The 24,353-nt window shown below is 38.7% G+C and overlaps 1 protein-coding gene across 1 annotated transcript in view; it reads right to left on the bottom strand.

Annotated features, from left to right (window-relative positions):
- The window catches only part of RPS6KA5 (ribosomal protein S6 kinase A5), a 171,917-nt gene that overhangs the window by 112,398 nt on the left and 35,166 nt on the right, over window positions 1–24,353 (bottom strand). Inside the window, exon 2 of the mRNA XM_059182504.1 lies at window positions 9,820–9,891. Coding sequence (XP_059038487.1) covers window positions 9,820–9,891 — 72 coding nt within the window. The remainder of the gene's footprint in view (window positions 1–9,819; window positions 9,892–24,353) is intronic.

Genomic DNA, 24,353 nt, shown 5'->3' with positions numbered 1-24,353 from the left:
CCAGCTTAGACCACATGCTGTTTAGGTTCTTCCCCTGCTACTTCTCCTTTCCTCACTCTCTCCTGAGAGCATCTTGCAACAAATCACATGTACTTAATTAAGTCCCTGACCTGGGCTCATCTAGCAAACATAACTTAGGATAGTATCAGTAATAAATCAAATTGTATTTGATTTGACAATTGTATTTACACTAGGGAGACAATGTCAACCAATATATGGAATCGTTTTATGATTAAGGTATAAAACACTAAAACATTTAACCTCTACGATTTCCATAAATACTGTAGGTTTATATGGAAGCATAAGGCAGAGAGGGTATATACAGACACAGATACAAACTTGTTTGAATAACAATTTTGATAATTTAATGAATACATGCTTTGAAAAGTACTATTTTAATAGGGATACTTTCCAAACACTTAAGAGATAAAGTGACAAATGATGACTGAGTCATCGTACTTCATAAACAGTCTTCTACAAGATTTGAACCAAACATCCCCCTCTTATCATTTCACCAGTGAGTTGCCTAGTGCAATTTCTAGCACCCTCTAGTGGCAAATTACCCAAGAGAAATAGAAATGATTCATTTAATAAATTTAATGTGTTTCTAAAAACCCTGCAGTAAAAATTAAAAATAAAAAATAGAAAAGGCTGTCCCATCAGGGATGACTTTCAGAGAGTCTGGGACAATGAAACAATGGGACAATGAGAAGAGTCACCATTTCAATAAGAGCACTTAAGATTGAGGTAAGTAACCAAAAGGAAAGTCTCTCTACTGGATAAATAAGTCTTTCCATGGGACAGCTTGAAAGATCTGCTATTGATTAGATGTCAAAAAAAAAAAAAAAATCCACACAGCAAGGAAAAAGTGACCTTCTTATAAGGGTACCAGGGACTGAGACAGGCATAAATGGTTGCTGCTCATCAGATATTCTTGGTGGCAAGGCACTGTGATTTCCTACATTCTGCTACTCATTCCATGGTTTCATAAGCCCAGGAATAATTCTATATTAAATGAAGACCAGATCCTTATTATTCAATTTGAAAGTTTGTATGTGATATATATATGTGTGTGTATATATATATGTATGTGTGTGTGTGTATATATATATTTTTTTGGTAATGCTCCCTACTCTACCCCCAGCACTCAAAACAGTATTTGCCTCTTGATAAATACATGTGAATGAATGAATCCCAAATGCAATGGGACTGAACTGAAAGTTTTAAATAGAGAAGTGACAGGTCTAATTTTATACTTAGGACAGACCACTCCAGCTGTAGTGTGCAGAACAGACCAGGAACAGTCAGCTGAAATCTGGGAGATCTGTGGTGGTTGTATTTCCCTCTTGCTGGACATATTTTAGGCTTTATCATAAAATATTTGTTCAGAAATAACAGTCACTTACGTATCAAGCTAAGCTGAGGCCTTGGTAATGCGTTATATTAGCTCTTTTAGAAGCTGGGTTTCTTTCCCTTTCAGTTACATAAACAGCTGAAGTTTATACAGCATTTACTATAGGTCAGGCGATCTAAATGTTTTATTACTCATTTTCTGTATATTATAGCATAAGAATGTCAACCTAAAGTACAGAAAAAAAAAAAAAAAAGGGTGTGAAGAGCACCTAGGTGGCTCAGTCAGTTAAGCGACCAACTCTTGATTTCAGCTCAGGTCATGATCTCAAGGTCCTGAGACTGAGGCCTGCATCAGTCTCCATGCTGGGCATGGAGCCTGCTTAAGATCCTCTCCCCTTTTCCTCTGCCCCTCCCCCTGACCTCCACCCCGTTCATGCACACATGCATTCTCCCTCTCTCTCAAAAATAAAAAAGGTAACTTCAGTTGAAATTACTCCCAGATATGCTAACAGAGTGAACGACTATGTGAAAAATCTAGTTATCCCTACGAAGAAGTCCTAAATAATTTTGTTTTTCTCATTTAGGGTACAGATTTACAGTGGCGTTTCCTATTCAATAAATAACCACAACTGATGGTCATCTAGCAAGTGGCAATTCACACCCATTCTTCTACTAATCCTGTAACAACACTGTGAGGTCAGTATTATTGACTTATGTCAACAGGGACTTAGGCTCTCAGGAATTCAGGTGATTTACCCAAGGAACTCATGTAGGTAATGGTAACCTCAAGATTCAAACCTGAATTGTATATGGCATTCTGGCTACCCAGGCACTTCACGATTATGAATGCACCAAAACTGGAAGAGGAAATCAACTCAGGTGCACCATTTATGGTTGGTTATATGGCAAAAAAAATTCTTTTTGGCATAATGGCAAAAAATCTCCAAAGTTCAGGATCATGTATGACGAACAAAGAAAATTCAAAGAGAATACTAAAATCTTTTAGCTAAGACCATCACGCTCCACTAAGCATCAGAAATACTAATCCACACAATGGGTACACTTAAAGACTTTCTTCACCTATACCTGGACACATGTCTCAGAGAAAGCAAATGGTTAAATATAAAGCAGCAGAAAAGGAGAGCAATAAAAACAGAATCAGTATTCTCATAAACAATCCAAAATTTCATCATGAAACAAAATACAGCTGACCTTTGAACATGGATTTGAACTACAAGTGTCCACTTATAAATGAATTTTTTAAAAATACAGTACAGTACTATAAATATATTTTCTCTTCCATATGATTTTCATAACATTTTCTCTAGCTTACTTTCTTGTTAAATACACAGTGCATAATATAACACACAAAACGTGTTAATTGACCATTTACATTATCAGTAAGGCTTCCAATACAAGAGGGTATTAGTAGTTAAGTTTCTGGGCCATCAAAATTATATATACATGGGTTTTCAACTATGTGCACCCCTATACCCCACATTATTCAAGGGGCAAATATAATTCTAAAAGATGAATCAAAGCCATTTCCTTGACTTGGAAGTATCAATCTCAAGAATAATGCTAGAGATAAGAACATGAATTATATACTTGTTCAACTAAAATGCTTCATACTGTTATGAGCTATGGAGATGAGGCAGGGCAACAGAGGTGGAAAAATACATAGGGATGATCCCAAGAGCTTATAATCTAAAAGAAAAACAGCAGACATGGAGGAAAATTCAGAGAACCACTCAGTGCTATGTTCTCTACAAAGGATTGTGAGTGCTGCAGTTCAGATAATGAATCAATATGAGCAGGATTTAGATAGGCAGAAGAGAAGGGGAGCACTAGGATTATGGGAAAAAGATAAGGCAGAGTAGCAGAATATGGGAAAGGATGCATAACTGTAGGGGAGTAAAAGGAAATTAACCAGACTAGAAAGTATGTGGAATATCAGGGAAAATGGACCAAAAAAACCCAGGAGAAAACAGAGCTAAGCCTGATTTGAATTAATTAACTGCAAAAAAAAAAAAAAAAAAAAAAGGCACTATAAGTTCTGAAATAGGATAATAGCACAATATGTTTAATTTTAATGAGGATGATTACCATTTACAACAGAATATATATATAATGCACAAAATGGAAGAGAGAACTTGCAGAAAGGCAGAACAGCTAGGGAGACCCTAACAATAATCCATGTACAAGGTAATGAGTGATGGCACTAGGAACAGAAAAGGTCAATCCAAGGGTCAATGTGAAGGAAAAATTATGTGAGAAACAAGAAATCAAAAGAGAAAAAAATTAAAAATTACTTCCAAGTTTCTATCTGAGGAAACTGGTCAGTGACAGACCAACAGAAATAAGATAGCTGAAAAGAAAAATAATTCAACAGTCTGAATAAAAAAGATTTTTATTTTTACTTTTTAAAAAGATTTTATTTAGTTGAGAGAGAGAGAGAGAGGGAGAGAGAGGAGACAGTGAGCGTGCATGCAATTATGGGGAGGAGCAGAGGGAGAAGAATACAGCAGACCCCCACGGAGCGCGGAGCCAACACAGGGCTCAATCCCATGACCCTGAGATCATGACCTGAGCTGAAATTGAGAGTCCAACTGAGACACCAAAGTGCCCCCAAAGAGAGATTTTAAAATGAATATTACACGCATATAAGTATGAGATCAAAAGCAAATCTTTGATATTGTAATCTTTCATAAAGTCTTCAAGATATTGGATGAATAGCATTTTATATAGTTCAAAATACATAAAAATTAATTCATCAGAAGAATTTTCAGTTTCACTTCCAAAGAAAACCTGGCATGACACATAAAGACATCTGATGAGGCTTTTCTATTATTCTAGGTGGTGCTGGAAAAAATTATCTTAAAAAGGTAATAAAACTGAAGGATTAGTGGTGAAATTTTTGAATAAAAATTGAGATTTTATTATATTCATAAGAAAAGTTTCCACCTACTCCATTTAGTCATCAAAAATGTGATTTTAAGAAATACCTACACTGACATCTTAGTTATTTCATGTTCTCATAACAGCAAGCACATTATCAGCTGACAAAAAGGAAAAGCAGTATCCACAGCTAACAACAGACCAAAAACACGACAGTGAAAAGGCATGAGATGAAAATGCCAAGGTAAAACATTACTGACAATGTCTTTCCTTACCTTTGCAGAATTGTCTTAAGGACCTGTGATCACACCACTCAAAAAGCTGAGCTAGATAACGGGATAAAGTATTAATTGTGTTGAAAGAAAATATATACCAAGTTTGATTTTATAAATTTGATATTAAAAAATCTCACATGTTCGAAACTGGTGTCTAATTTTCCTTCCTCATATTCTCTTAGTGGTTTTTAGAATCAAAGTTATACTAGCCTCACACAATGAACTGGAAGAAGAATCCCACTTTTTCTATTCTCTAAAAGAGTTTGTGGAAGATTAGAATGATCTATGTCTTGAATATTTGGCAGAACTCATTCTTAAAACTGAATCAAGTGTGTCCTGGCAGGAAGATTTTTATTTACTCATTTCTTTAACACTTATAGGATATTAAGGTTTTCTATTCTTTCTTCAATTGGTTTGGAAATTTACACACATCAAGATTTGTGAGCATGTTAAAGTTTGTGGAGTAGTACACCTCAGAACACTATTTTCTATCAGCCCCCAAACTGTATGCAATTTTTGCCCAAAGATTCAGTTCTTTTTTTTTTTTTTTAACACCATGATTTCAACATTACAACTATGGTTGTTTAGATTTTCTTTACCCACCAAACCTTTTTGCATCTCAGAAACTCTCCTGAGATTACTTTTTTTCTTCCTACATGAGATCTATTAGAAATCCTTGTGAGGATGTGTTGGTGGAAAACACATTCAGCTTTTGTATGTCTGAAGATGTCTGTTTTGCCCTCACTTCTGAAAAATAGTTTGGCTGGGTATAGAATTCTAAATCGACAACTGTTTTCTCCAGGCATTCTGCAAATACTCTTTTTCTCTTCCAAGGCTTTTGTGGTTGCTGCTGAAAAGGTGTCTGTTTGTCTGATCACTGCTCTTCCTTCATAAATATATATAAATAAGTCTTTTTGTTCCAGCTGCTTTTAGGAAATCTCTCTGTCTCCGGTGCTCATCCCCTTCTCTATGATAGATTCATTTAAGACTTTCCATACATTTGTCTGCTTAGAAATTGTTCTGTTCCTTCAATCTGTGAATTCATATTTTCAGTCAATCTTAGTAAACTCTCAGTTACTACTCCTCCCCATTAGCTCCTTCTTGGATTCTTATTAGAAATTTGTATCTTCTCTCTGACTGCTACATCTTCATCTCCCTTTTATAAATGCCACCTCATTTTTCTCCATTTCATACTCTGCATATTTTCCTTAAATCCATCTCTCAATTTGCTAATTCTCTTTAGCTACATCTCATCTGCTAGTAAACCATCTAGAAACTGAGTTTATAATTTGAGTTACTTTTCACTTTTAGAAGTACTATTGGTTGTCTTTCAAATCTGTCTGGTCATTTTGTAGCAAGTCTTTTTTCCTTAATATTAGCATCAAAGTTCTGTTTAATTTTAAAAATGAGATATACATATATATCATACTTCATGCTTAATAATTCCAACAGTCTCTGCAAGTCTAATTTTGCTATGTGTTGTTTCTATTTCTTTCACTCACGGTGACTTGCTTCTTGGATGCTTGTGATCATTGGCAATTAAGATCATGTCTACAAAACTTCTTTATGGTCTAGGCAAAAAGTTCATTCTTCCAAAGAGGATTTATATTTGCTTTTCCTAGGCACTTGGGAATACTACCAACTTAGTATGTAAACTAAATTCTTACCTATTTTTTGTTCTTTGGGATCATACAAATGTGTACAAATTCAAGCTGCAAACCTTCACAATGCCTGCCTTATGTTCTGAATGCTCAGGGAAGGCTTTTGTTTATTTTTTTATTCTCTTCACCCATAACCAATGCTGAGGCAGAAGAATTTTCTCTGCAGCTCCCTTTGCGGGGTGGATTTTCTTATTTAGTCTTTTGCCTTCTCTACCTCTCAGGAGTCATAGATGATATCTCTCAGACCAAGCATGAAAATGGGAACTCCAAAGAACTAGCTCACAATTCATTGGTAGAATTTTCTAGAATAACCTCTGCCTTCAAGGGGCTTATGTAGTCTCTAGATTTCTACTCCCACTTTCTTTCTGAATTCTAAGGATTTTCCTTATTCTTACCAGCTGACCTATACCATTGAGTAGACTTTCTTTAGAGGCATTTTATCCAGCACTTTAGGGGTTTAAAAATGAGGGGGATTTTCCAGGAGATGCAAGCTGTCATCTTATCAGAAAGAGAACATACACTGCCTTTCTATTTCTACTTATGTATTTGGAATATACTGCCAAATATAAAATTGACAGATCAAGGAACAGAATTCGTTTTGTGGCTTTTGTTACATGCTATAAAATTCAGTGATAAAAATTAATTAATATCACATTTTAATAGTGGCTTGAGAAGATTTATAGATTCCACATCTATTTTGCTTCAGAGAAGTTACCTGATAATATTAAATAAAAGCTCTTTGGTTTTGATGATATCTGGAATAAAACATGATCTTAGTCTGATTTTTATAACTTATCTTCTAAAAGAACAGCTACAAATGTTGGTAAGGATACAGAGAAACTGACACCCTCACACACTGCTGGTGGAATGTAAAGTGGTGTGGCCATTTAGAAAAGAATCCATAGTTCCTCAAGAAATTAAACCTCAAATTATCATTTGAAATGGCAATTCAGTACTAATATATAACCAAGAGAAATTAGAACTTATGTTCTCCCAAAAACTCATACATGAACGCTAAGAGCAGCGTTGTTCGTAATAGCTAAAAGGGAAAAACAACCCAGCAACTGATGAACAGATAAACAAGATGTGGTTTATCCATACAGTGGGCTATTATTTAGTCATAAAAAGGAAAGAAGCAGTGATCCATGCTACACGGTGGATTGAGCTAGAAAATATTATGCTAAGTGAGAGAAGCCAGACACAAAAGACCACATGACTCAATTAAATGAATGTCCACAATAGGCAAATAAAAAGATACAGAAAGTAGGATTAGTGGTTGTTTAGAGCTGGGAGGATGGTGAATCTTGGGAGGTGATAGATAGAGGTTTCACAGATTGTTTTTGAGGTAAGGAAAATGTTCTAAAATTGGTTGTGGTGATGATTGCACAACTCTGTAAATATACAAAAGCCACTGATTTGTACACTTTAAATGTATGAACAATAAGACATGTGATTACACTGCAATAGGGCTATTAGAATAAAAACGACACAGATAAAACAAATTCTGCGGCTACAGCATAAATTGACCTGAAAAATCCTTTGACAAAGCAGCACAAGCACCATTTCTAAGGAAATCCAGTCTCCGTACAATTGTAACCCTTCTTCTCCTTTGAGTCGATACTGCCTTTGAAAGAGGAAGCAAACATAAGGACAAAATACATTATTTTGGTATTCTGAAAGCATGATTTCTTAGGGATATGGTAGGATAAGGCTAGTTTGCTCTAAAAATACATGTTTACAAATGATCTGAAGGAGGGAAAGCACAGTAAAATCTCCCAAGCTGACAATTATATGATGCTCTTCCTGACAATAAGACACTTAGTTGATGAAAATAAATCACAGGGCTTGTTCGCGGGCAGCTGGAGAAGCCAGCTCCACACGACAAGCTGAGGTATTCAGGAAGATGACGAAGAGCTTGCATGGCAAGGCCCTAGGCATGAAGGCTCACACCAGATGACCTAAAGACAAATGACACGTGCATGAATATGGGAGGCCTGGGACCGATTCTGGAAGCCGAGAGAAAGGATTTTTCTCCTGCTAGAAGGCTTGGCCCTGAAGAAAGTATGGGCAGATCCCCTCACACGGACAGCGGCAATCCCTCCTGTCAGGGGCTGCAAATCTAGAAAGGAATACAGGCCCCTGAGGGTGTGAAGCTAAACTCTACTGGGGAAGAAGAATGTTCTGTCCTCTGAGGCTCTCACCCTACTTCTGGGGAAACAGACAACAGGCCTGCTGAGGATGGGGGGTAAAAATGAAAATCCTCCTTTTCACTTCTACCGGGAGGATGGAAAATAAGAGTGTCCAGTTCTCACCGTGGTGTAACTGCACAGCATCACACTCCAGAGGGAGAGCTGAGGAGAGGAGGTGCACTCCTGGCAAGACCTGCCATGAGACCAGTGGGCCTGCTGCAGAACCGAAGTGCGGGGTGCCTTGTTCACGAGTCATTTAGAATCTCGCAACAGTGACCACAGAGCACTCTAGCTAACATGGGGCCCTTCCAAATGTGGAGATCGCTGCAGCCACACAGGCCATACCCCCCAGAGGACTTGCCTCTTGAGCAGCAAGAACAGCAGCAGCAAAAACTCAAGAGGCACAGAGGAAAACCAAGATCATCAAAAATCCCAACAGCCGAGACCGTTACCATTTTGGTGTATATTCCACAGGATTTTACATAAACACCTAGACTGCTGGCCCTGGAACAACACAGGTTTGAACTGCATGGGTCCACTTATACCTGGAATTTTCTGGAAAAATACAGGACTGCAAATATATTTCCTATTTCTTATTATTTTCTTAATAACATTTTCTTTTTTCTAGCTTTCTATACTGCACAAATACAATATAGAATACATACAACATACAAAATATGTGTTAATTGACTATGTTATCGGTAAGGCTTCCAGTCAACAGGACGCTATTAGTAGTTAAGTTTGGGGGGAATCAAAAGTTACCCGCAGATTTCCAGCACTGCAGGGGACTGCTGCCCGTAACCCCCTGCATTGTTCAAGGGTCAAGTGTACATGGAGACACTGATACATACCATTTTTCATTTCACAGAAATGGTATACTGTACAATCTCTTCTGTAGCTTTTTATTTTAACTTATTAAAGTATGGAGAACTTTCAACAATGTTAAATACAGATCATCTCATTCCAACTGTATAGATCATACAACATAAAGATCCATGTTCCATTTAATCAAACTCATATTGTGAAGGCTTCTGAGGGTCTTAGGTTTTCCATTATTAAACATGATGACCACTGGATATGAATAAAGTGGAGTGAGGACAGAATGAGTTAATCAGAATAAAGTGTTTCACAGAGTACTTGGCAAGTCACAGGCTCTCTATAAATGTTAGTGATTTTAGTATTGTGTCCTATATAAAGATTGAACTAATTTACATTCCCAACAGCAGGGTAAAAGAAATTGGTTTTCCTAAATCCTTGCCAATTCTTCCAAATTTTCCCTTTTGTATTTCTTCTATGAATCATTTGTTCATGTTCTTTGATAGTTCTCCTATAGGATTTCTTGTGCTTTTGAATTTTTAACTGACTTGCATATTGAGGATATGAGTCCTTTGTTGTAAGATAACAAACACTTTTTTTAGCTTAAAAATTTTTTTAAAGACTTACCTCCGGTTCCTAGGACTTTGAGGAGCTCAAAATTTTCAATCCCCACCTTCTCGGCATGTCCAGTTAAATTAGCTAAAAAAGAAAGAGAAAAAATAAATAATTAAGGGAATCAGTAACAAGAGGAGGCCCATAGGGGCTTCTTAAATACCAGCAACGTTTTATTACTTGACTTTGGTGGTTAAGCCAGGGTTCACTTAATAACTATTTGTTAAACTATACAGCTATGTTTTGTTCGATTTTCTGTGTGTTATATATTACAGGAAAACTTTTTAAGAATTTAGTAGCTATATATCATTTGTACCTAAAGTTAACATAAAAAATGAGGTGTTAAGAGACTACTGATCAAGATAATCTGAAAATAAGCACAAATTCCAGTATGTAACTAGATATGCAGTACAAAGAAAACTGGAGAGATTTAGACAACATATTCATATATTTAACAAATATTTATTGAGTGTCCATTAAATACATCCCCAGCATCTAAGCTGGATTCTACTTCCATTTCATTTTTTTTTTTTCTTAAAAATTTATTTTATTTGATTATTTTAGAGAGAGAGTGAGCACAAGCAGAAGGAGAGGCAGTGGGGGAGGATCTCCAGCAGACTCTGCACTGAGCACAGAGCCCAATGTGGGACTTGATCTCACAACCCTGAGATATGACCTCAGCCAATCAAGAGAGGCTCAACCGACTGAGCCACCCAGGCACCCCTCTACTCCCATTTCTGCCACTATGCACCTGCACATGAGTTTAGCCTGCATTAGTCATTTAACTACTCTGTGTCTCAGTTCTCTCATCTCTGAAATGAAAGCACTGGTCTCAATAAACTCTAAGATCTCTGCTAGCTCTAAAATTTGCTTAAAAAGTATAAACTCTTTAAAAACATATTCTGTCCTAAATAAACAAAATTAGGATATCGTATGAAGGAGTATTTTCCAAAGTATATTCCTTTGATTCTGGTCTTATCCTATAAGATGTTAATAGATGTTATATTTGGGTGGAAAACATGCTTTCAAGTCAAATAAACTTGATGTGGTTGGCTTAAACAAAGTTAATCGGGTTGCTTTACTGCTGAACTGCACAGATGAAAATCTGCATGGGAATCTTCCAAACTGAAATACTGTATGTGTCAAATTTATTGGATCACAAAATTATTTTGCTTTGAAATGCATTTTGCTTTGAAATGCATTTAAAAAATAGGATGGATTAATGGATAAATATAGGTATGGCTAGATATGTGATAACACAAATAGATAAAATGTTAATTACAGAATCTAGATAGCGAGTATAAGAGTGTTCAACATCTCTGGAACTTTTTTAATTTTGCAAAACAAACTGTATACCCACTGAATTTAATCTATTAACAATTTAATGTAATTGTTGAAATGGCTGGATTTGGGTCAACCATTTTATTTTATTTGTTTCCAACTTGTTTTTTTCTTTTTTCTTCTTTTTAAAGTTTTATTTATTTAAATAATCTCTACATCTGACATGGGGCTCGAACTCATGACCCGAAGATTGAGTCACATGCTCTTCCAACCAAGCCAGCCAGCCGCCCCTTAACTTGTCTTTTCCATTGTTTGTTCCCATGTTCCTACTTTTCTGACTTAAAACAACAACAACAACAACAAAATACCATTTAAATGCTTTTTTGGATTTCATTTCAATTTTCACATTGGGATTTTAGCTCTACTTCTTTCCATTATTAGAGTAGTTGTTGCCCTAAGGATTATAGTATACATCTTTAATTACTCACAGTCCTCTCTAATTAATACTGTACCCTAAAAATAAAGAAACTTTGCAATCATTCTTCATGGAATACAGATACATATTAAATGGAGTTAGTATCTTCTAAATATGCTGTATCTGTACAACTTATATGATTTATAAAGAAAATAAGAGGAAAGACAGAGGCTATTCCATTTCTGTAGGTATTTATCATTTTTGATCATCTTTTTTATCTTTTCAAGGATCCTAAATTTTATCAGATATAAGTTTTGCTCAGCCTTGAAGAACCTCCTTTGACATTGCCTGTAGTACAGAATTCTCGTTTTCTTTTATCTGAAAAAGTCTTTGCCTTCATTTAAATTTTTTCATTGAGGTACAGTCTATAAAACTTCCCCTTTTAAAGGGTACACATCCTTGGTTTTTAGTCTACTCCCAGTTGTGTCACTGGCACAACTAATTCTGGAATCCTCTTCATTTCTGAAGGCTACTTCCCTTTGATAAAGAATTCTGGGAAGACAGGCCTTTTTCTTTCCTTCCAGCACTTTTAAACATGTTCTTTCACTCTCTTTTGGCCTCTGTGGTTTCTGAGGTGAAGTCAGTCATTAAATGGATCATTGCTCCTCTATTTGAAATGTTATCATTTTTCTTTTACTGCTTTCAATATCTGCTCTTTATCTTTGGCTTTCCAAAGTTTTGCCATGATATGTCCCAATGTGGACTTCTTTGGGTTCAGTCAGCCTGGTATTCACTGGTACCTTGTATCTGTCGGTTTGTTTTTCATCAAATTTGGGGAATTTCTGCTTTAACTTTTCTTTTTTTTTTTTTTTTTAAGATTTTATTTATTTATTTGACAGAGAGAGATCACAAGTAGACAGAGAGGCAGGCAGAGAGAGAGGGAAGCAGGCTGCCCGCTGAGCAGAGAGCCCAATGTGGGTCTCGATCCCAGGATCCTGAGATCATGACCTGAGCGAAGGCAGCGGCTTAACCCACTGAGCCACCCAGGCACCCCTGCTTTAACTTTTCAAAAATTTTTTTTCTATCCCATTCTCTCTGTCCTCTGAGATTCTATTTCCATGCATGTTAGATTGTTTAATACAACCTAAAAGGTCCCTGAAACTGTTCATTTTTTTTGCTCCAATATGTTTTCTCTCTGTTCTCAAACTAATTTATATTGCTCTATCTTCAAGTTCATGTACTTTTCCTTCTACACCTCTATTCAGCTGTTAAATCCAGCTACTGAATTTTTATTTCAACTATTGTATCTTCTAATTCTAGAACTTCCATTTGGTTCTTTTCCACTGTTTCTATTTATTCTTGTTTTGTTACTCACCGAGAGCATGACATTTTTATTTCACTGAGCATATTATAACAGCTGCTTTAAAACTTTTGTCTGCTACTGCCCTAATATCCCCTTCATCTCAGGGCAGGACTCAGCTGATTATCTTCCTCTTCGGATATGTTCCATGTTCTGGATTTTCCATACATAGGGTAATTATGGCTTGCAGAAATGTTAATTTGTGAAGACTATGAAATTGTCATTTTTTTTCTCCAGTGAGAGTTGTTTCTTTTCTTTAGCTGGCAAGTATCTTGGGTTGGCCTGAACTGTCAACTCTACTTCTTAGGCGGCAGCTCCAGGCCAGTTCAGATTTTTTTGTCTTTAGCTGAGCTGTTCTGGTCTGTTGTACTCATGCATGGCTCCAAGGTCAGTAAGAGATGTGAGTTCACAAAGGACTCCCCCTCCTCTGGCTCTTCTTCTTCTGGGATTTCTCTACTATCTTCAGTGATCAGGGCTCTCTGGTGTCAGTTTTCTAGTCTCCCTGGCCAGAGAAACTATTGTTTTTCCACCAGAGTCCAGAGCACAGACTGTACTTAGCCTCAAGCTAAAATCAGTGAAAAGACAAAGTTACTCCTTATAGCTCCCTTCCTTCCCTCCTCCAAATATATACTCCCCAGTAGAGCCTATCTGCTTCTGTCCACTCACAAGTGCCTTAAATAGTTGCTTTTTATATTAAATCCAGGTTTTACAGTTGTTTTCTGCAAAGGAATTCTCCAGGAGGGGGTCTTTTCCGAAATTACGAGAAACAAAAGTCTTCCCGCATACAGTCAACAGGATGAAAGGAAGAATACGCCACCCCCAATATGCCACTACAGCATGCTGATTCTTTTTGAAATAAAGTTACTTAAGAAACAGCCAGAGAAAGAAGGCCACTGACCTCCTTTGCCCCCCATCCTGAATGCAGGATACAAGTCTCTCATTTGAAAGGTATCCTCCCTTTACCAGGAGAGTAGAAGGCATCTTTATTACCAGAAATAGAGGATTTAGGGCCCGGAAAGCTATATAAACAAACTTTGTTACTTCCTCACTAATTTGCTATAAACCCAAACACTTCAGTCTTACCAATTTATCACAAAGCTAACTTTGGTGACTTCTTTGAGTCTCATATTTCTATAGGCTCCTGGACATATAAAATTAAATGTTTTTCCCCCCGTTAATTTGTGTTATGCCAATTTAATTATTAGGCCAGCCAAAGAACCTAGAAGGAAAGGAGGGAAAGGTTCTCTTCCCCTGCAATTACAAAGTTTCTATTTTAGCGGCTGAAGGAGCAGGAGGCTGGCTGAGGACAAAGCAAAAGCTGGCGCCTTGTACCCCCCCCTTCACCCGCTCCCCTCCATATGTGTAGCATTCCTCAGGCACCCCTGACTGCCATAAAACGATAAATAGTTAACTTGCAGAGATCACAGTCCTGCAAGGTAGGAGTCTCCCTTGGTTTGCAAATGCCCTTGAGATTTACAAAGAAGTTACCTTATCAATAGCCCTAATGTCACCCTCCCCTCCATAAAAAACCGAAGGAGGCGGAGGTAGAAGGGAAAGTAAATACTTCTAAACCTAAATCTCATTAACAAGGATGCTTGATAGCAGAAATGTAACATTCCACCAGGAGACTCCCAATTGTCTTTACTTGATAGTAACCAGGCCTTCAATATCCTGATAGTGCTTTTCTCGCATGCGTGGGCTAACCAGCCAGTTCTGCTTCTGTAAGATTGCTTTGTCTGCTTTCTCGCCTGGGGTCCCCTGACCCAATCCATTGACGCCAAGTATGCCTGTTCAAACTATCAATCAATCAGCTCAGCCCCACCCGAAACTTGTTTGTATCTGTCTATAAAAATCCTGCACCGACCCAGCTCTGGACCTCTCGGCGTTATCGGCAACGAGCCCGCGCAGAGGTCCAGGTTCGAACCTGCAATAAACGACCCTTGCTGATTGGCTTTGACTCACGTCTCTGGTGGTCTTTTAAGGTGGGGGTAATATTCAATTGGCATTTCACGGCTGCCCCAGCAAGTTAACTTCAAAGAATAAAATAAATATGGAAAAGGTGATCTGATAAAAGCTCATCTCAGGGGTCTTCAATTTAATACCCAATAATTCTTTTATGTTACGTCTGTTAGGCAAAGTGAGTAATCAGACATACGGAAACAGATCAGTAGGAAGCTCTACCAATATTCAGGCATGAGGGAGAAATTTATTAGTTACAAAGATCTCTTTCATTGTGTTAACAACAAAACACGTAAAAACAAATGGCAAATAGGATTACTGTATAGAATCTTCAGCACTGACAAGCACATATTTGAGCCTATGAGTCTAGGTGTCTAAATCATTCTCATTTCTGTGCTATCACTTGTTATAATAAGTAGAAGCCTTTGAACATGAAAGTCTAAAAATAAAGTACATTTCTCTTAATTAAATTGTTAACCTCAGATTAAGAGCTCAAACTTCCCGGCAACAGCACCAACATTCATTAGAACAAGACTTAAAATATTTACATACTTTGTTTCACCCTGGAGGTGAAGTAAACATCAGCCAATTACAGAAATCTGCATTTCTGAGTCATTACGTGCGGGAGCTAAGTCCAAAATGTACACTCATCAGAAGCTGAGAAGCTACTCCACGCCAGGGGCCAGACTGTACCAGAAATAAGCCTTTACACAACTGAGAGACAGGATTGTCCATTGTTTTCCTTCCTATGTGAAAATAAATGCCACTTTATTGTGGTTGCAGGAGGTCCTTTTTCCGGGCCAGGCCAGCCTCTGCCCACCTTACCCTCCTGTCTAGTTCTCTCCACAGGTAAGAGAAGTTACTGACCTAATTATGCAGGAGTCCAAAATCCTGATTGGGCACAGTTAGCAGGATGGAGGAGGGGGGTGGGGTGTGTCACTGTGTCAAAATAAGAGTTTCCACACAGGGTCTGTGTTCCTGCCTCAAACTCTTGGTCTGGCCTGAGCCACCGCGGACCAACGGCCATTCTCTTGCACTTCCCCTTCACTCTCCCAAGGCTTCAGTTCCCTGCTGTTCGCTAGCTGTCAGGGGCAGAGGACCCTCCTTTTGCTGTGTCCTCAGAAGGTCACACTGTGTTACAATGCCTGCACATCACTCACCTCCACTCATCACAAAAGCATTTTATTATCTCTCAGCATCACAAAAAGGGTGAGGTCAATACTGTAAGATAGTCTAAGAGAGAGAGAGAGACTATATTCATAGTTTCATTACAGTATATTGTTTGACTGTCCTGATTATTATTGTTGTTAATCTCTTACTGTGGCTAATTCATCAATCAAATTTTATTATAGGTATGTATGTATGTCTAGGAAAATGCATAGTATATTGACGTTTGGTACTATACATGGTTTCAGGCACCTGCTGGGGGTCTTGGAATATTTCTCCCAAGGATAAGGTGGAGTGACTACTGTATACAGAAGTCAAGAAAGCAGAGTCAGAGGTTCCTCTGGGACTGGGTGTATACTTACTTGTTTGTTCTCCCCTCCAACCTTCTAATTCACACACCTCCCTATGCTGGTCCTAAATGGTGATCAGATGAAGTTGAGAGGAAGCAGGAATCCTGACTTGGGCCTTAACCCTGAACTACTTGCACCAAGGCACTTTCAAGGAGGGTCCTACACAAATGCGCTGGCAGTTTGCAGCCTTTATTCAGGTGGCCCTCTTGATTCCCATGGGCTACTGTTTCCTGCAGATGGTCCCCTCATGACTCTGGCGGTACGAGTTTATTGGCTGGGCAGAGTTTGGGCATTTCTGGATTTCTGACTAGAATGACATGCACCAAAACCTTACTCTCAACTCCTAATTCCCAACTAGAAGGATAAACTCCTTCAACACAGAAACAAGGCCTTATGAAAACTCTTCACAAATATATAAAATAATACCAAAGAATATCAACAAACTTAGACTAGAGCTATTTAGTTGGTACATAATAGTACTGTCACATCAACTGTTCTATCTGGCAGCTATTGTCATGCCTACACCCCTTGAGCTGTTAAATATTAGTAAGCGTGGATTAAAACAAAGAAAATGTTTTTTAAACTTTTCAAGGTCTATGTTAGGTCTATCTCTACAGTTAATCAGCTCAGACAGTCTCCTCTCATCAAAAGCATTTATAGTTTTTTATATAAACATATTATTCAGTTTATTCATTTCAAAAAGATAGGTATGAAGAGTTGTAATGCTTTCCTAAAGCAGTTTTTACTGATTTTTTCCTTATTAAAATATTAGAAACTACCCCATTGAAAATCCTTTACTTCTTCATTGGTGTTATTATCCTAGAATGTGTTCTTCCTGGTTAGGAAATCACTTTTAAAGTTGAATTTCACAAATTATTTTATAAGAAGTCAATGGATCTTTTTAAAATGTTTGCCAAAACTCAAATGAATTTCAATGTTTAACAGGTTCTCTTTAGAAAACAGTTCAAATTATTAATAGCTCTTAAAGGAAAAATCTTGTCTTACACAATGAATATAAAGGACTTGGCTTTTTAACACTACAACTGGATTTCTTTGGCTCCTCAAATAATATGGTTATGTGCTATGTAGAAAAATATGGCCAATATAATTTTTTAAATAAGAAATTTAGAAAAACCAGATAATTGTCTTTTCTCCCAAATTTAAATAGTTTTGTTGCTCATTCTACTATTATTATAAAATAATCCTGGTTTGTGGCTTAAAAAAAATAGATAATATAAATATGCCTAAAGTAGACCTTGAAAACCTCCCATATCCCCACCAAAGATTACGAATGTTATTCCTTGATGTTTTCTCCGAGGATTTGAGCCATAAACCTATGAGAGATAAACGGCTTCTTAGCCAACTTTCTAGGCAATTCTACCGTCAAAGGTAATTTGTAATGCATATTATCTATGACCATTTCCTTTAAGTTGATATGTTTAAGTCAGAACTTCCCAATCTCATGGAGGAAAACAATCAGGAAAAACACATTTTTCATTCTGTTACCATAGTTTCTGCAAAGCTGCACAAATGTAATTGCTCAGAGCATGTGCTGAAATCATTTGATTAGATCCAATAATTCACTTGTATTAAAGCTAAGAAAAGGTTTAATTTAAAGCACTTTTACAATTAAAGTGGAAATAAAGAAGAATAATGCTTCTGAGGCCATTTCAAGCAAGTTGTTAGCATATGAGTGAGGTACTCATATGCCAGATTTTATTCAGTGGATTAATCATTTATTCAACTTGCAATAAGCTACAAGAAATGTAATTTATTAGAAAGGATTATGGAGTCTATGGACAATAAGGGGAATATCATTATCACGTAAAACTACTTAAAAATGCTCACTGAGAATACAAGTTCTCATTTACTCATAAAACAAAGACTCACTGGGTACCTATGCACACCTGAGCCAGCTGCTAGGTCTTTAAGAAACAGGATTTGAAAATGTGAGAAAGGCTAGGGACTTCTGGGATAGAAGACTATATGGAGCAAAAGCATAAGTCGGAATAAGAATTTTCCTAGTAGAGAAGTAAGAGGATTGTCCTAATTAGCTATGATGGGCTTATGTGCAAAAAAACAGTAAAAGTACTACATCAAATGGGTACACTAAACTAGCTGATTCAATACCTAGAATACCAGACTAATTAGTTTGGCTTGAATCCAGAAGCGGTACTGGCTCCCGACAAGGTTTTAGAGAATTACATTGGCAATAGTGTGCCACGTGGACAGCAGCAAGGAAGGACGAGAGCTAAAAGGGGGAGAGGTTAATGCAATCAACTAGATGTGTGTTAACAACAATCTGGTCTGAGTAGAAACTAGAATAAAGAGGAAAGAATGAGCCTAAGAATCACTGCAATATCCAGTTCAAGAAACACGTGCTGAACACCTGACTTGGGTGCTGAGACCACAAAAGCAAATAGGGCAGGGTCCCTACTTTCAAAGATAAATAAATTGAACTTTGTATCTCCCCCTCCCCCACTGGCCCCATATCTAAAGTATAAGAAATGGAGTCCTTTGGGTGGCTCAGTCAGCGTCCAACTCTTGATTTCAGCTCAGGTTGTGATCTCAGGGTGCTGGGATCGAGCCCCACCCGGGGCTTCCTGTACAGAGTCTGCTTCTTTCCCTCTCCCTCTCCTCCCACTTGCACATGTGTACTCTCTCTTGCTCAAATAAATAAATCTTAAAAAAAAAAAAAAGTACAAGAAATGAAAGTCTGGTAAATGGTGATGTTACTAATGAATTTTGTTGAAAGGGGAAGTTGAAAGGGAAGATTAAAAGGGGAAGTTTTGGGGTTTCAACACTGATTTTGGAGTGATAGCAGGGCATCCCAAAAAGGCTGCCGTGTAGACAGTTCTAGACAAGGAACTGAAGTTTGGCAGCATGCTGATGGTGTTTAGAACACACTACCTGCCAAACACAGCCCCTTGACATACTGAATATTTTAAACTGAAGGAACCTTCAGCAGCCTTCCATTTTTTAGCACCTTCACTATTAAAGGAAGGAATTTTGACCTCTGCCTGAAGCAAGTCATAACACTTTCCTACGAGAGGTCCCCTTGCCAGGCCCAGAGAAAGGAGCATCCCTATTTTTGTAGACAGGGGACACAGGGAGGAGTCTGAACAAACAGGTCTCTTGCTAGTAAGTTTCTCCCAGGTTACTACACTTATCTCATACCTTTGCCCTCTCATGCCCCTGTTCTACGGCCTTCCATGCCATCAAACCTAACATGAAAATGCTAAGTTTATGTCTCCTGGATATGTGACATGACTCATGTCACATACAATTTGCTACATAAATGTACATGCTTTTCTCTTGTTCATTTGTCTTTTGTTACAGGGATCCCAGAAAACTCTGAAGGGCAGAGGAGAAAAAAATTTATTAGAAGAGCAAACACTTTAAGATGAAAGCCCTCGGGAGACAACACAGAAAGAAGGGCAAGTCTTGATGAAAACCAGGAGTGAGGATGTAGAAAGAAAAGAGCCAGAGAAAAAGTGAAAAAAAAAAGAACAGTGTATAGAATCCAAAGAAAGAATGCCCCCCAAAACCCTGCGTTACCAATGCAGTCAAACATGGTCCAATGGGAAATATTTATCTGGTCTTTGTCCAGGTTCCCAGCACACAGCACCTTGAAGCTTAGGACTGTCAAGAGTGGTAACAGTGTCTTGTATGCCAAGAAGACTGGGGGCTAAGGGGATCCAGACAGCTTCATGATGGGGGTTGGCTGCTGGAGAGACCTAGGACTTTCAGCCCCACCCTCCCTCTACCTCCTCCCTAGAAGGGAGAGAGGCTAGAGATTAAGTTAATCACCAATGGCCAATGATTTAACTAGTCATGCCTATATCAAGAAACCTCCAGAAAAACCCCTGAAAAGTGGATCTGAGAAGCTCAGGTTGCTGCACACACAGAGGTGCTGGGATGGTGGTGCTCCCTGAGAGAACAGGAAGTTCCACATTCCCCTCCCACACCCCAACTACCCAAACCTTGCCCTAAGAATCTCTTCCATTTGGCTGTTCCTGAGTCATGGGTTTTCTCCTCAAGTCAAGGGTGGGAGGTCAGGGTATATGGATGGAGACAGATAAACAAAACAACATCCTTAAAAACAATGGATACAGATAATTCTACTTAAGCATACGAAAGGAAGGAAGGATTAGAGTGAAAATGGGAAAGAATCCTATGAAATATTTTTCCAATTTCGCAGTCAGATGAGAGAGAAGGTCGGAAGTGATAAGTCATGGGGTCCAGGATAGAAAGGGTTAGAGAAAAGGATTAAGGGACCGAGTGAATAAGGAGATAAAAAGGATGGAGAGAAAGATTACATATAGCCTTTCTACTGGACACAAATGGTCTCCGAAGGGAGCACCAGACAAGCAGCGCACTGAAGTAAGAGGAAAACGCCTCAGAAACCAGCTTGGCTCAGATGTACAGGGGGATGAAATGAGATCTACACAAAGTCACCTTACAAGATAAAAATCAGTATAACTAGCACAGAACTTGAACTATGCTAATCAAAAGAACTAAAGCATTTAAAGAATGGACAACAAAAGATAGACCAGAAAAAAAATGAAAACTAAAAAGCAGAATGCCAAGTTGGGTAATGTGTTTCTGGCACTTTCCAAGGGACATTCTGATTACCAGCTTCAAACATCAGGTCCCCTAGGAAGCAACACCCCTATCCCAGAGATGGCCTTAAGAAGCCCTTTCACTCACAGAGCACACAGCCAACTCCGGTTTTCCTAAGGCCATATTCATCCAGCAACCCAATTTTGACTCGAGACCCTCACCTCAAAGGAAAAAAATGCACTAATCTAGCAAATGCAAGTGTTTTGCGTAGTTGCTTCTACGTTCCACTCTGAAGTGGCAAGGTGTCATTTGGGTTGATGAATCAGTCTTCTGAGATTGTAATCACAGCTATATGCATGAAATCAGAGCATGAAAAGGAAATGCAATTAACAGAATGATCCAGCATTGAACCCTGTTTGTCCCTATCGAGGAACACCTCATTAAGAGCAGTATCTACAAGACACTGCAGCCATGTACTGTGACCTTGCCAATGGTTTTGTGACTGTTTTCATCTCCGAAGAAAAGGAGAACAATTGCAGAAAGCAGCCCTGTGCCATTCAACTGTGAGTGCAACAGGAAGTAGGGAAAGAGCTTGCTGCAGCTGAAGCCGAAATAATTAAACCACAATTTATTATACATCTGTGAGCTACAGAACATCAGCTTAGAAAGCTTAAACACCACAGTCCTGTCCACAAAAAACACTTTTCCAACTTTCAGGCACTTTCCAGGTTTGTCTTCCTCTCTGAGACATTAGCTCATCAATTAAAAAATAAGGGGGGAGGGGAACAAAGCCTAATGAGTTAATAAAAAAGTTCCCATTTTTGGTAAAGTGAGGAGTTTCAGTCCTGGCTCAAATTCCCTGTTCTTCAGCAATTAGTTTCACCTTCCCCTTTCTAGCACCTTCACCGTTAAAGAAATCAACAATGACTTCTAATTTCCAAGTACTGGTGTGAATAGGTCATGGCACAATACTGTAGACATTTTCCTCTTCCTATTTTATTTTTTTAAAAGATTTTATTTATTTATTTGACAGAGAGAGAGAGAGATCACAAGTAAGCACAGAGGCAGGCAGGGAGGGTGGGGAAGCAGGTTCCCCGCTGAGCAGAGAACCTGATGCAGGGCTCCGTCCCAGGAACCTGAGATCATGACCTGAACCAAAGGCAAAAGCTTAACCCACTGAGTCACCCAGGTGCCTCCATTTTCCTCTTTATAAACTCTTCTTCTATCATGACCTAAAAGAGGGAAAGTCTCAGAGGCAGGGGCGATTATAAGCCCACCATCCTCAAAATGAACCACTCTCCTTCTGTATCTTCATCTCCAGTCTTCTCTTGTGTAGGATCCTAGTCACTAGCTGGGGCTTGCCAGCTCTAGACTGAGGGGACTCAAACTGACAGAGCCAGGGCCTGTGCTAGTCCAGAGCCTCCCCTCCCCTCAGGCCTCTAACAGTTCCCAGGAGAGCTGATATTCTCAGGCACCACCTCTGCTCCATACCACACCGATGCAGACATGACCACTGGGTCCTCCTCTGAGTTCTAGAAAAGACAGTAACAAAACCTGAACACAGGCAGAAAGCACTCCTGAGTAGAAGAGACTTCAGTGAAGATTTCGGAGAAAGGCAGAGGACTGGCACACAGGGCAACTACGAAAGGGGAACTGGAAATAGGAACAGTCTGCCTTTCTGACCATCCTCCAGCCCTGTGGGGGTCTTTACCTCTCCAATTTCTCCCCTTCTACCTTTTCTCTCTCTCCTTCTCTTAGAAGCAAAACCAACAAATCGGTTCCCTTGTGTCCTGTCAAGCAGCTTCCTCCACTCCTGACCCCTCAGCCCTAGCTAACAGCCACACTCACATCCCTAAGTGGGCTTGATGTCAAGGCAGGGTCTCCAGGGCAGCTCCCCCATGCAAGAAATTCTGGGGCCCACCGCCAGGATAAGACATTTTTCTTCTCCCCACCTCTACTGTAGGTTTTAGGCAGCCATCATACTCTACATATAACTACATAGTCTACTAATTGAACAAATATTCTAAATGCTTACTTGAATCCAATTTTGTGCCAATCAGTGATGACACCAGAGCAGACATCCTCCCTGATGCCAAGCAGCGTGGGTCCAGCGGAGGCACGCGCGGGCCAGTGAAGAAGCCCACAGTACGAGCACTACCAAAGAGGTATGAGGCAGAGAGTACCAAGGGGGCACCTTGCCACATCTGAAGGTTTGGGGAAGTTAGGCATGGATGGAAAAAAAAGCCTGCTCATCGGAAGAAACACACCAAAGCACCAAGATGACCGAGAACATGGCGTATCTGGGAATGTGCACTCAGTGCAGACAGGCAAATGCAAAAGAAGGAGAGGGTGAGAAGGCCAGCAAGACGCAAGGCGGGAACCAATTCACAAAGACTCTGGAAAAGGTTATGTATTTTGTTCTAAAGGCAACTGGAACCAATGAGAGATTTTAAGCAGAGGATTAAGACAACCATTTCTGTACCTGAGAAAGACCACCAGCAGCATAAGCAGCATGGAAAATGAGTTAGAAAGGAATTTCCACAGGACAGCAAAGCCAACACACAGGTTGATATAATGGTTGAGGCCAGAAACGATAAAGGCTAAACTAAGGCACTGAAATTAGGAAAACAAAAGGAACACTGAATACCTTAATATATATTAACACTACTAGGCACAAAGTGAAAGCATTGGAAATCACTAAAATCATGAAATTCTGAATAGCTGTAGTACAATCTCTTCAATTCAAAATCATAATCCGTAGGGCACCTGGGTGGCTCAGTCGGTTAAGCATCTGCCTTCCGCTCAGGTCACGATCCCAGAGTCGTGGGGTAGAGTCCCGCATCTGGCTCCCTGATCAGCAGGGGCATCTGTTTCTCCCTCTGCTTCTGTCCCTGTTCATGTTTTTTCTCTCTCGCTCACTCTCTCTCTAAAATAAATAAAATCTTTAAAAAAAGTGATAATCCTTAAATGACCATGGAATCATAAAGTACTTGGAGTGAGAGAAAAGATCAATTTCAAAATGTGACCTGTGTCCATTTGTTAAAATTCAAAAGTGTATGCCAAGAAGAGTGAATTCTACTATATGTAAATTATACCTCGATAGAAAAATATGAGAGCTATAAAGAACCATGAAAGTACTTTTTTGCGTTTTGGGTTTTTTCCTATGACAATATTTTTTAAACATGAGTGTTATAAAGAAGAGATTTTCAGATGCAGCAAGAACTTTCTAGATGTTTATTTGGTTACTGCTTTGCACACATACCTGTTTGTCAAAGGTAATGCTTCCTTTTTTAGAAAAGCCACGTATTTTCTAATAGCAATATAAAGCTTCCAAGACTCATTTTTCAAAATGCACATGTCCTGGTACATCTTACCCCACATCATCCAAGCAACCTGTTCTTCAATTTTATAAAAACATCTTATTTATTAATGCATTATTCTTAAATGTTACAAG

This window comes from Mustela lutreola, chromosome 7 (genome assembly GCF_030435805.1).
Source record: "Mustela lutreola isolate mMusLut2 chromosome 7, mMusLut2.pri, whole genome shotgun sequence".
Taxonomy (NCBI): domain Eukaryota; kingdom Metazoa; phylum Chordata; class Mammalia; order Carnivora; family Mustelidae; genus Mustela; species Mustela lutreola.
The sequence above is the reverse complement of the archived record's forward strand: the minus strand, read 5'-3'. Positions and strand labels throughout refer to the sequence as shown.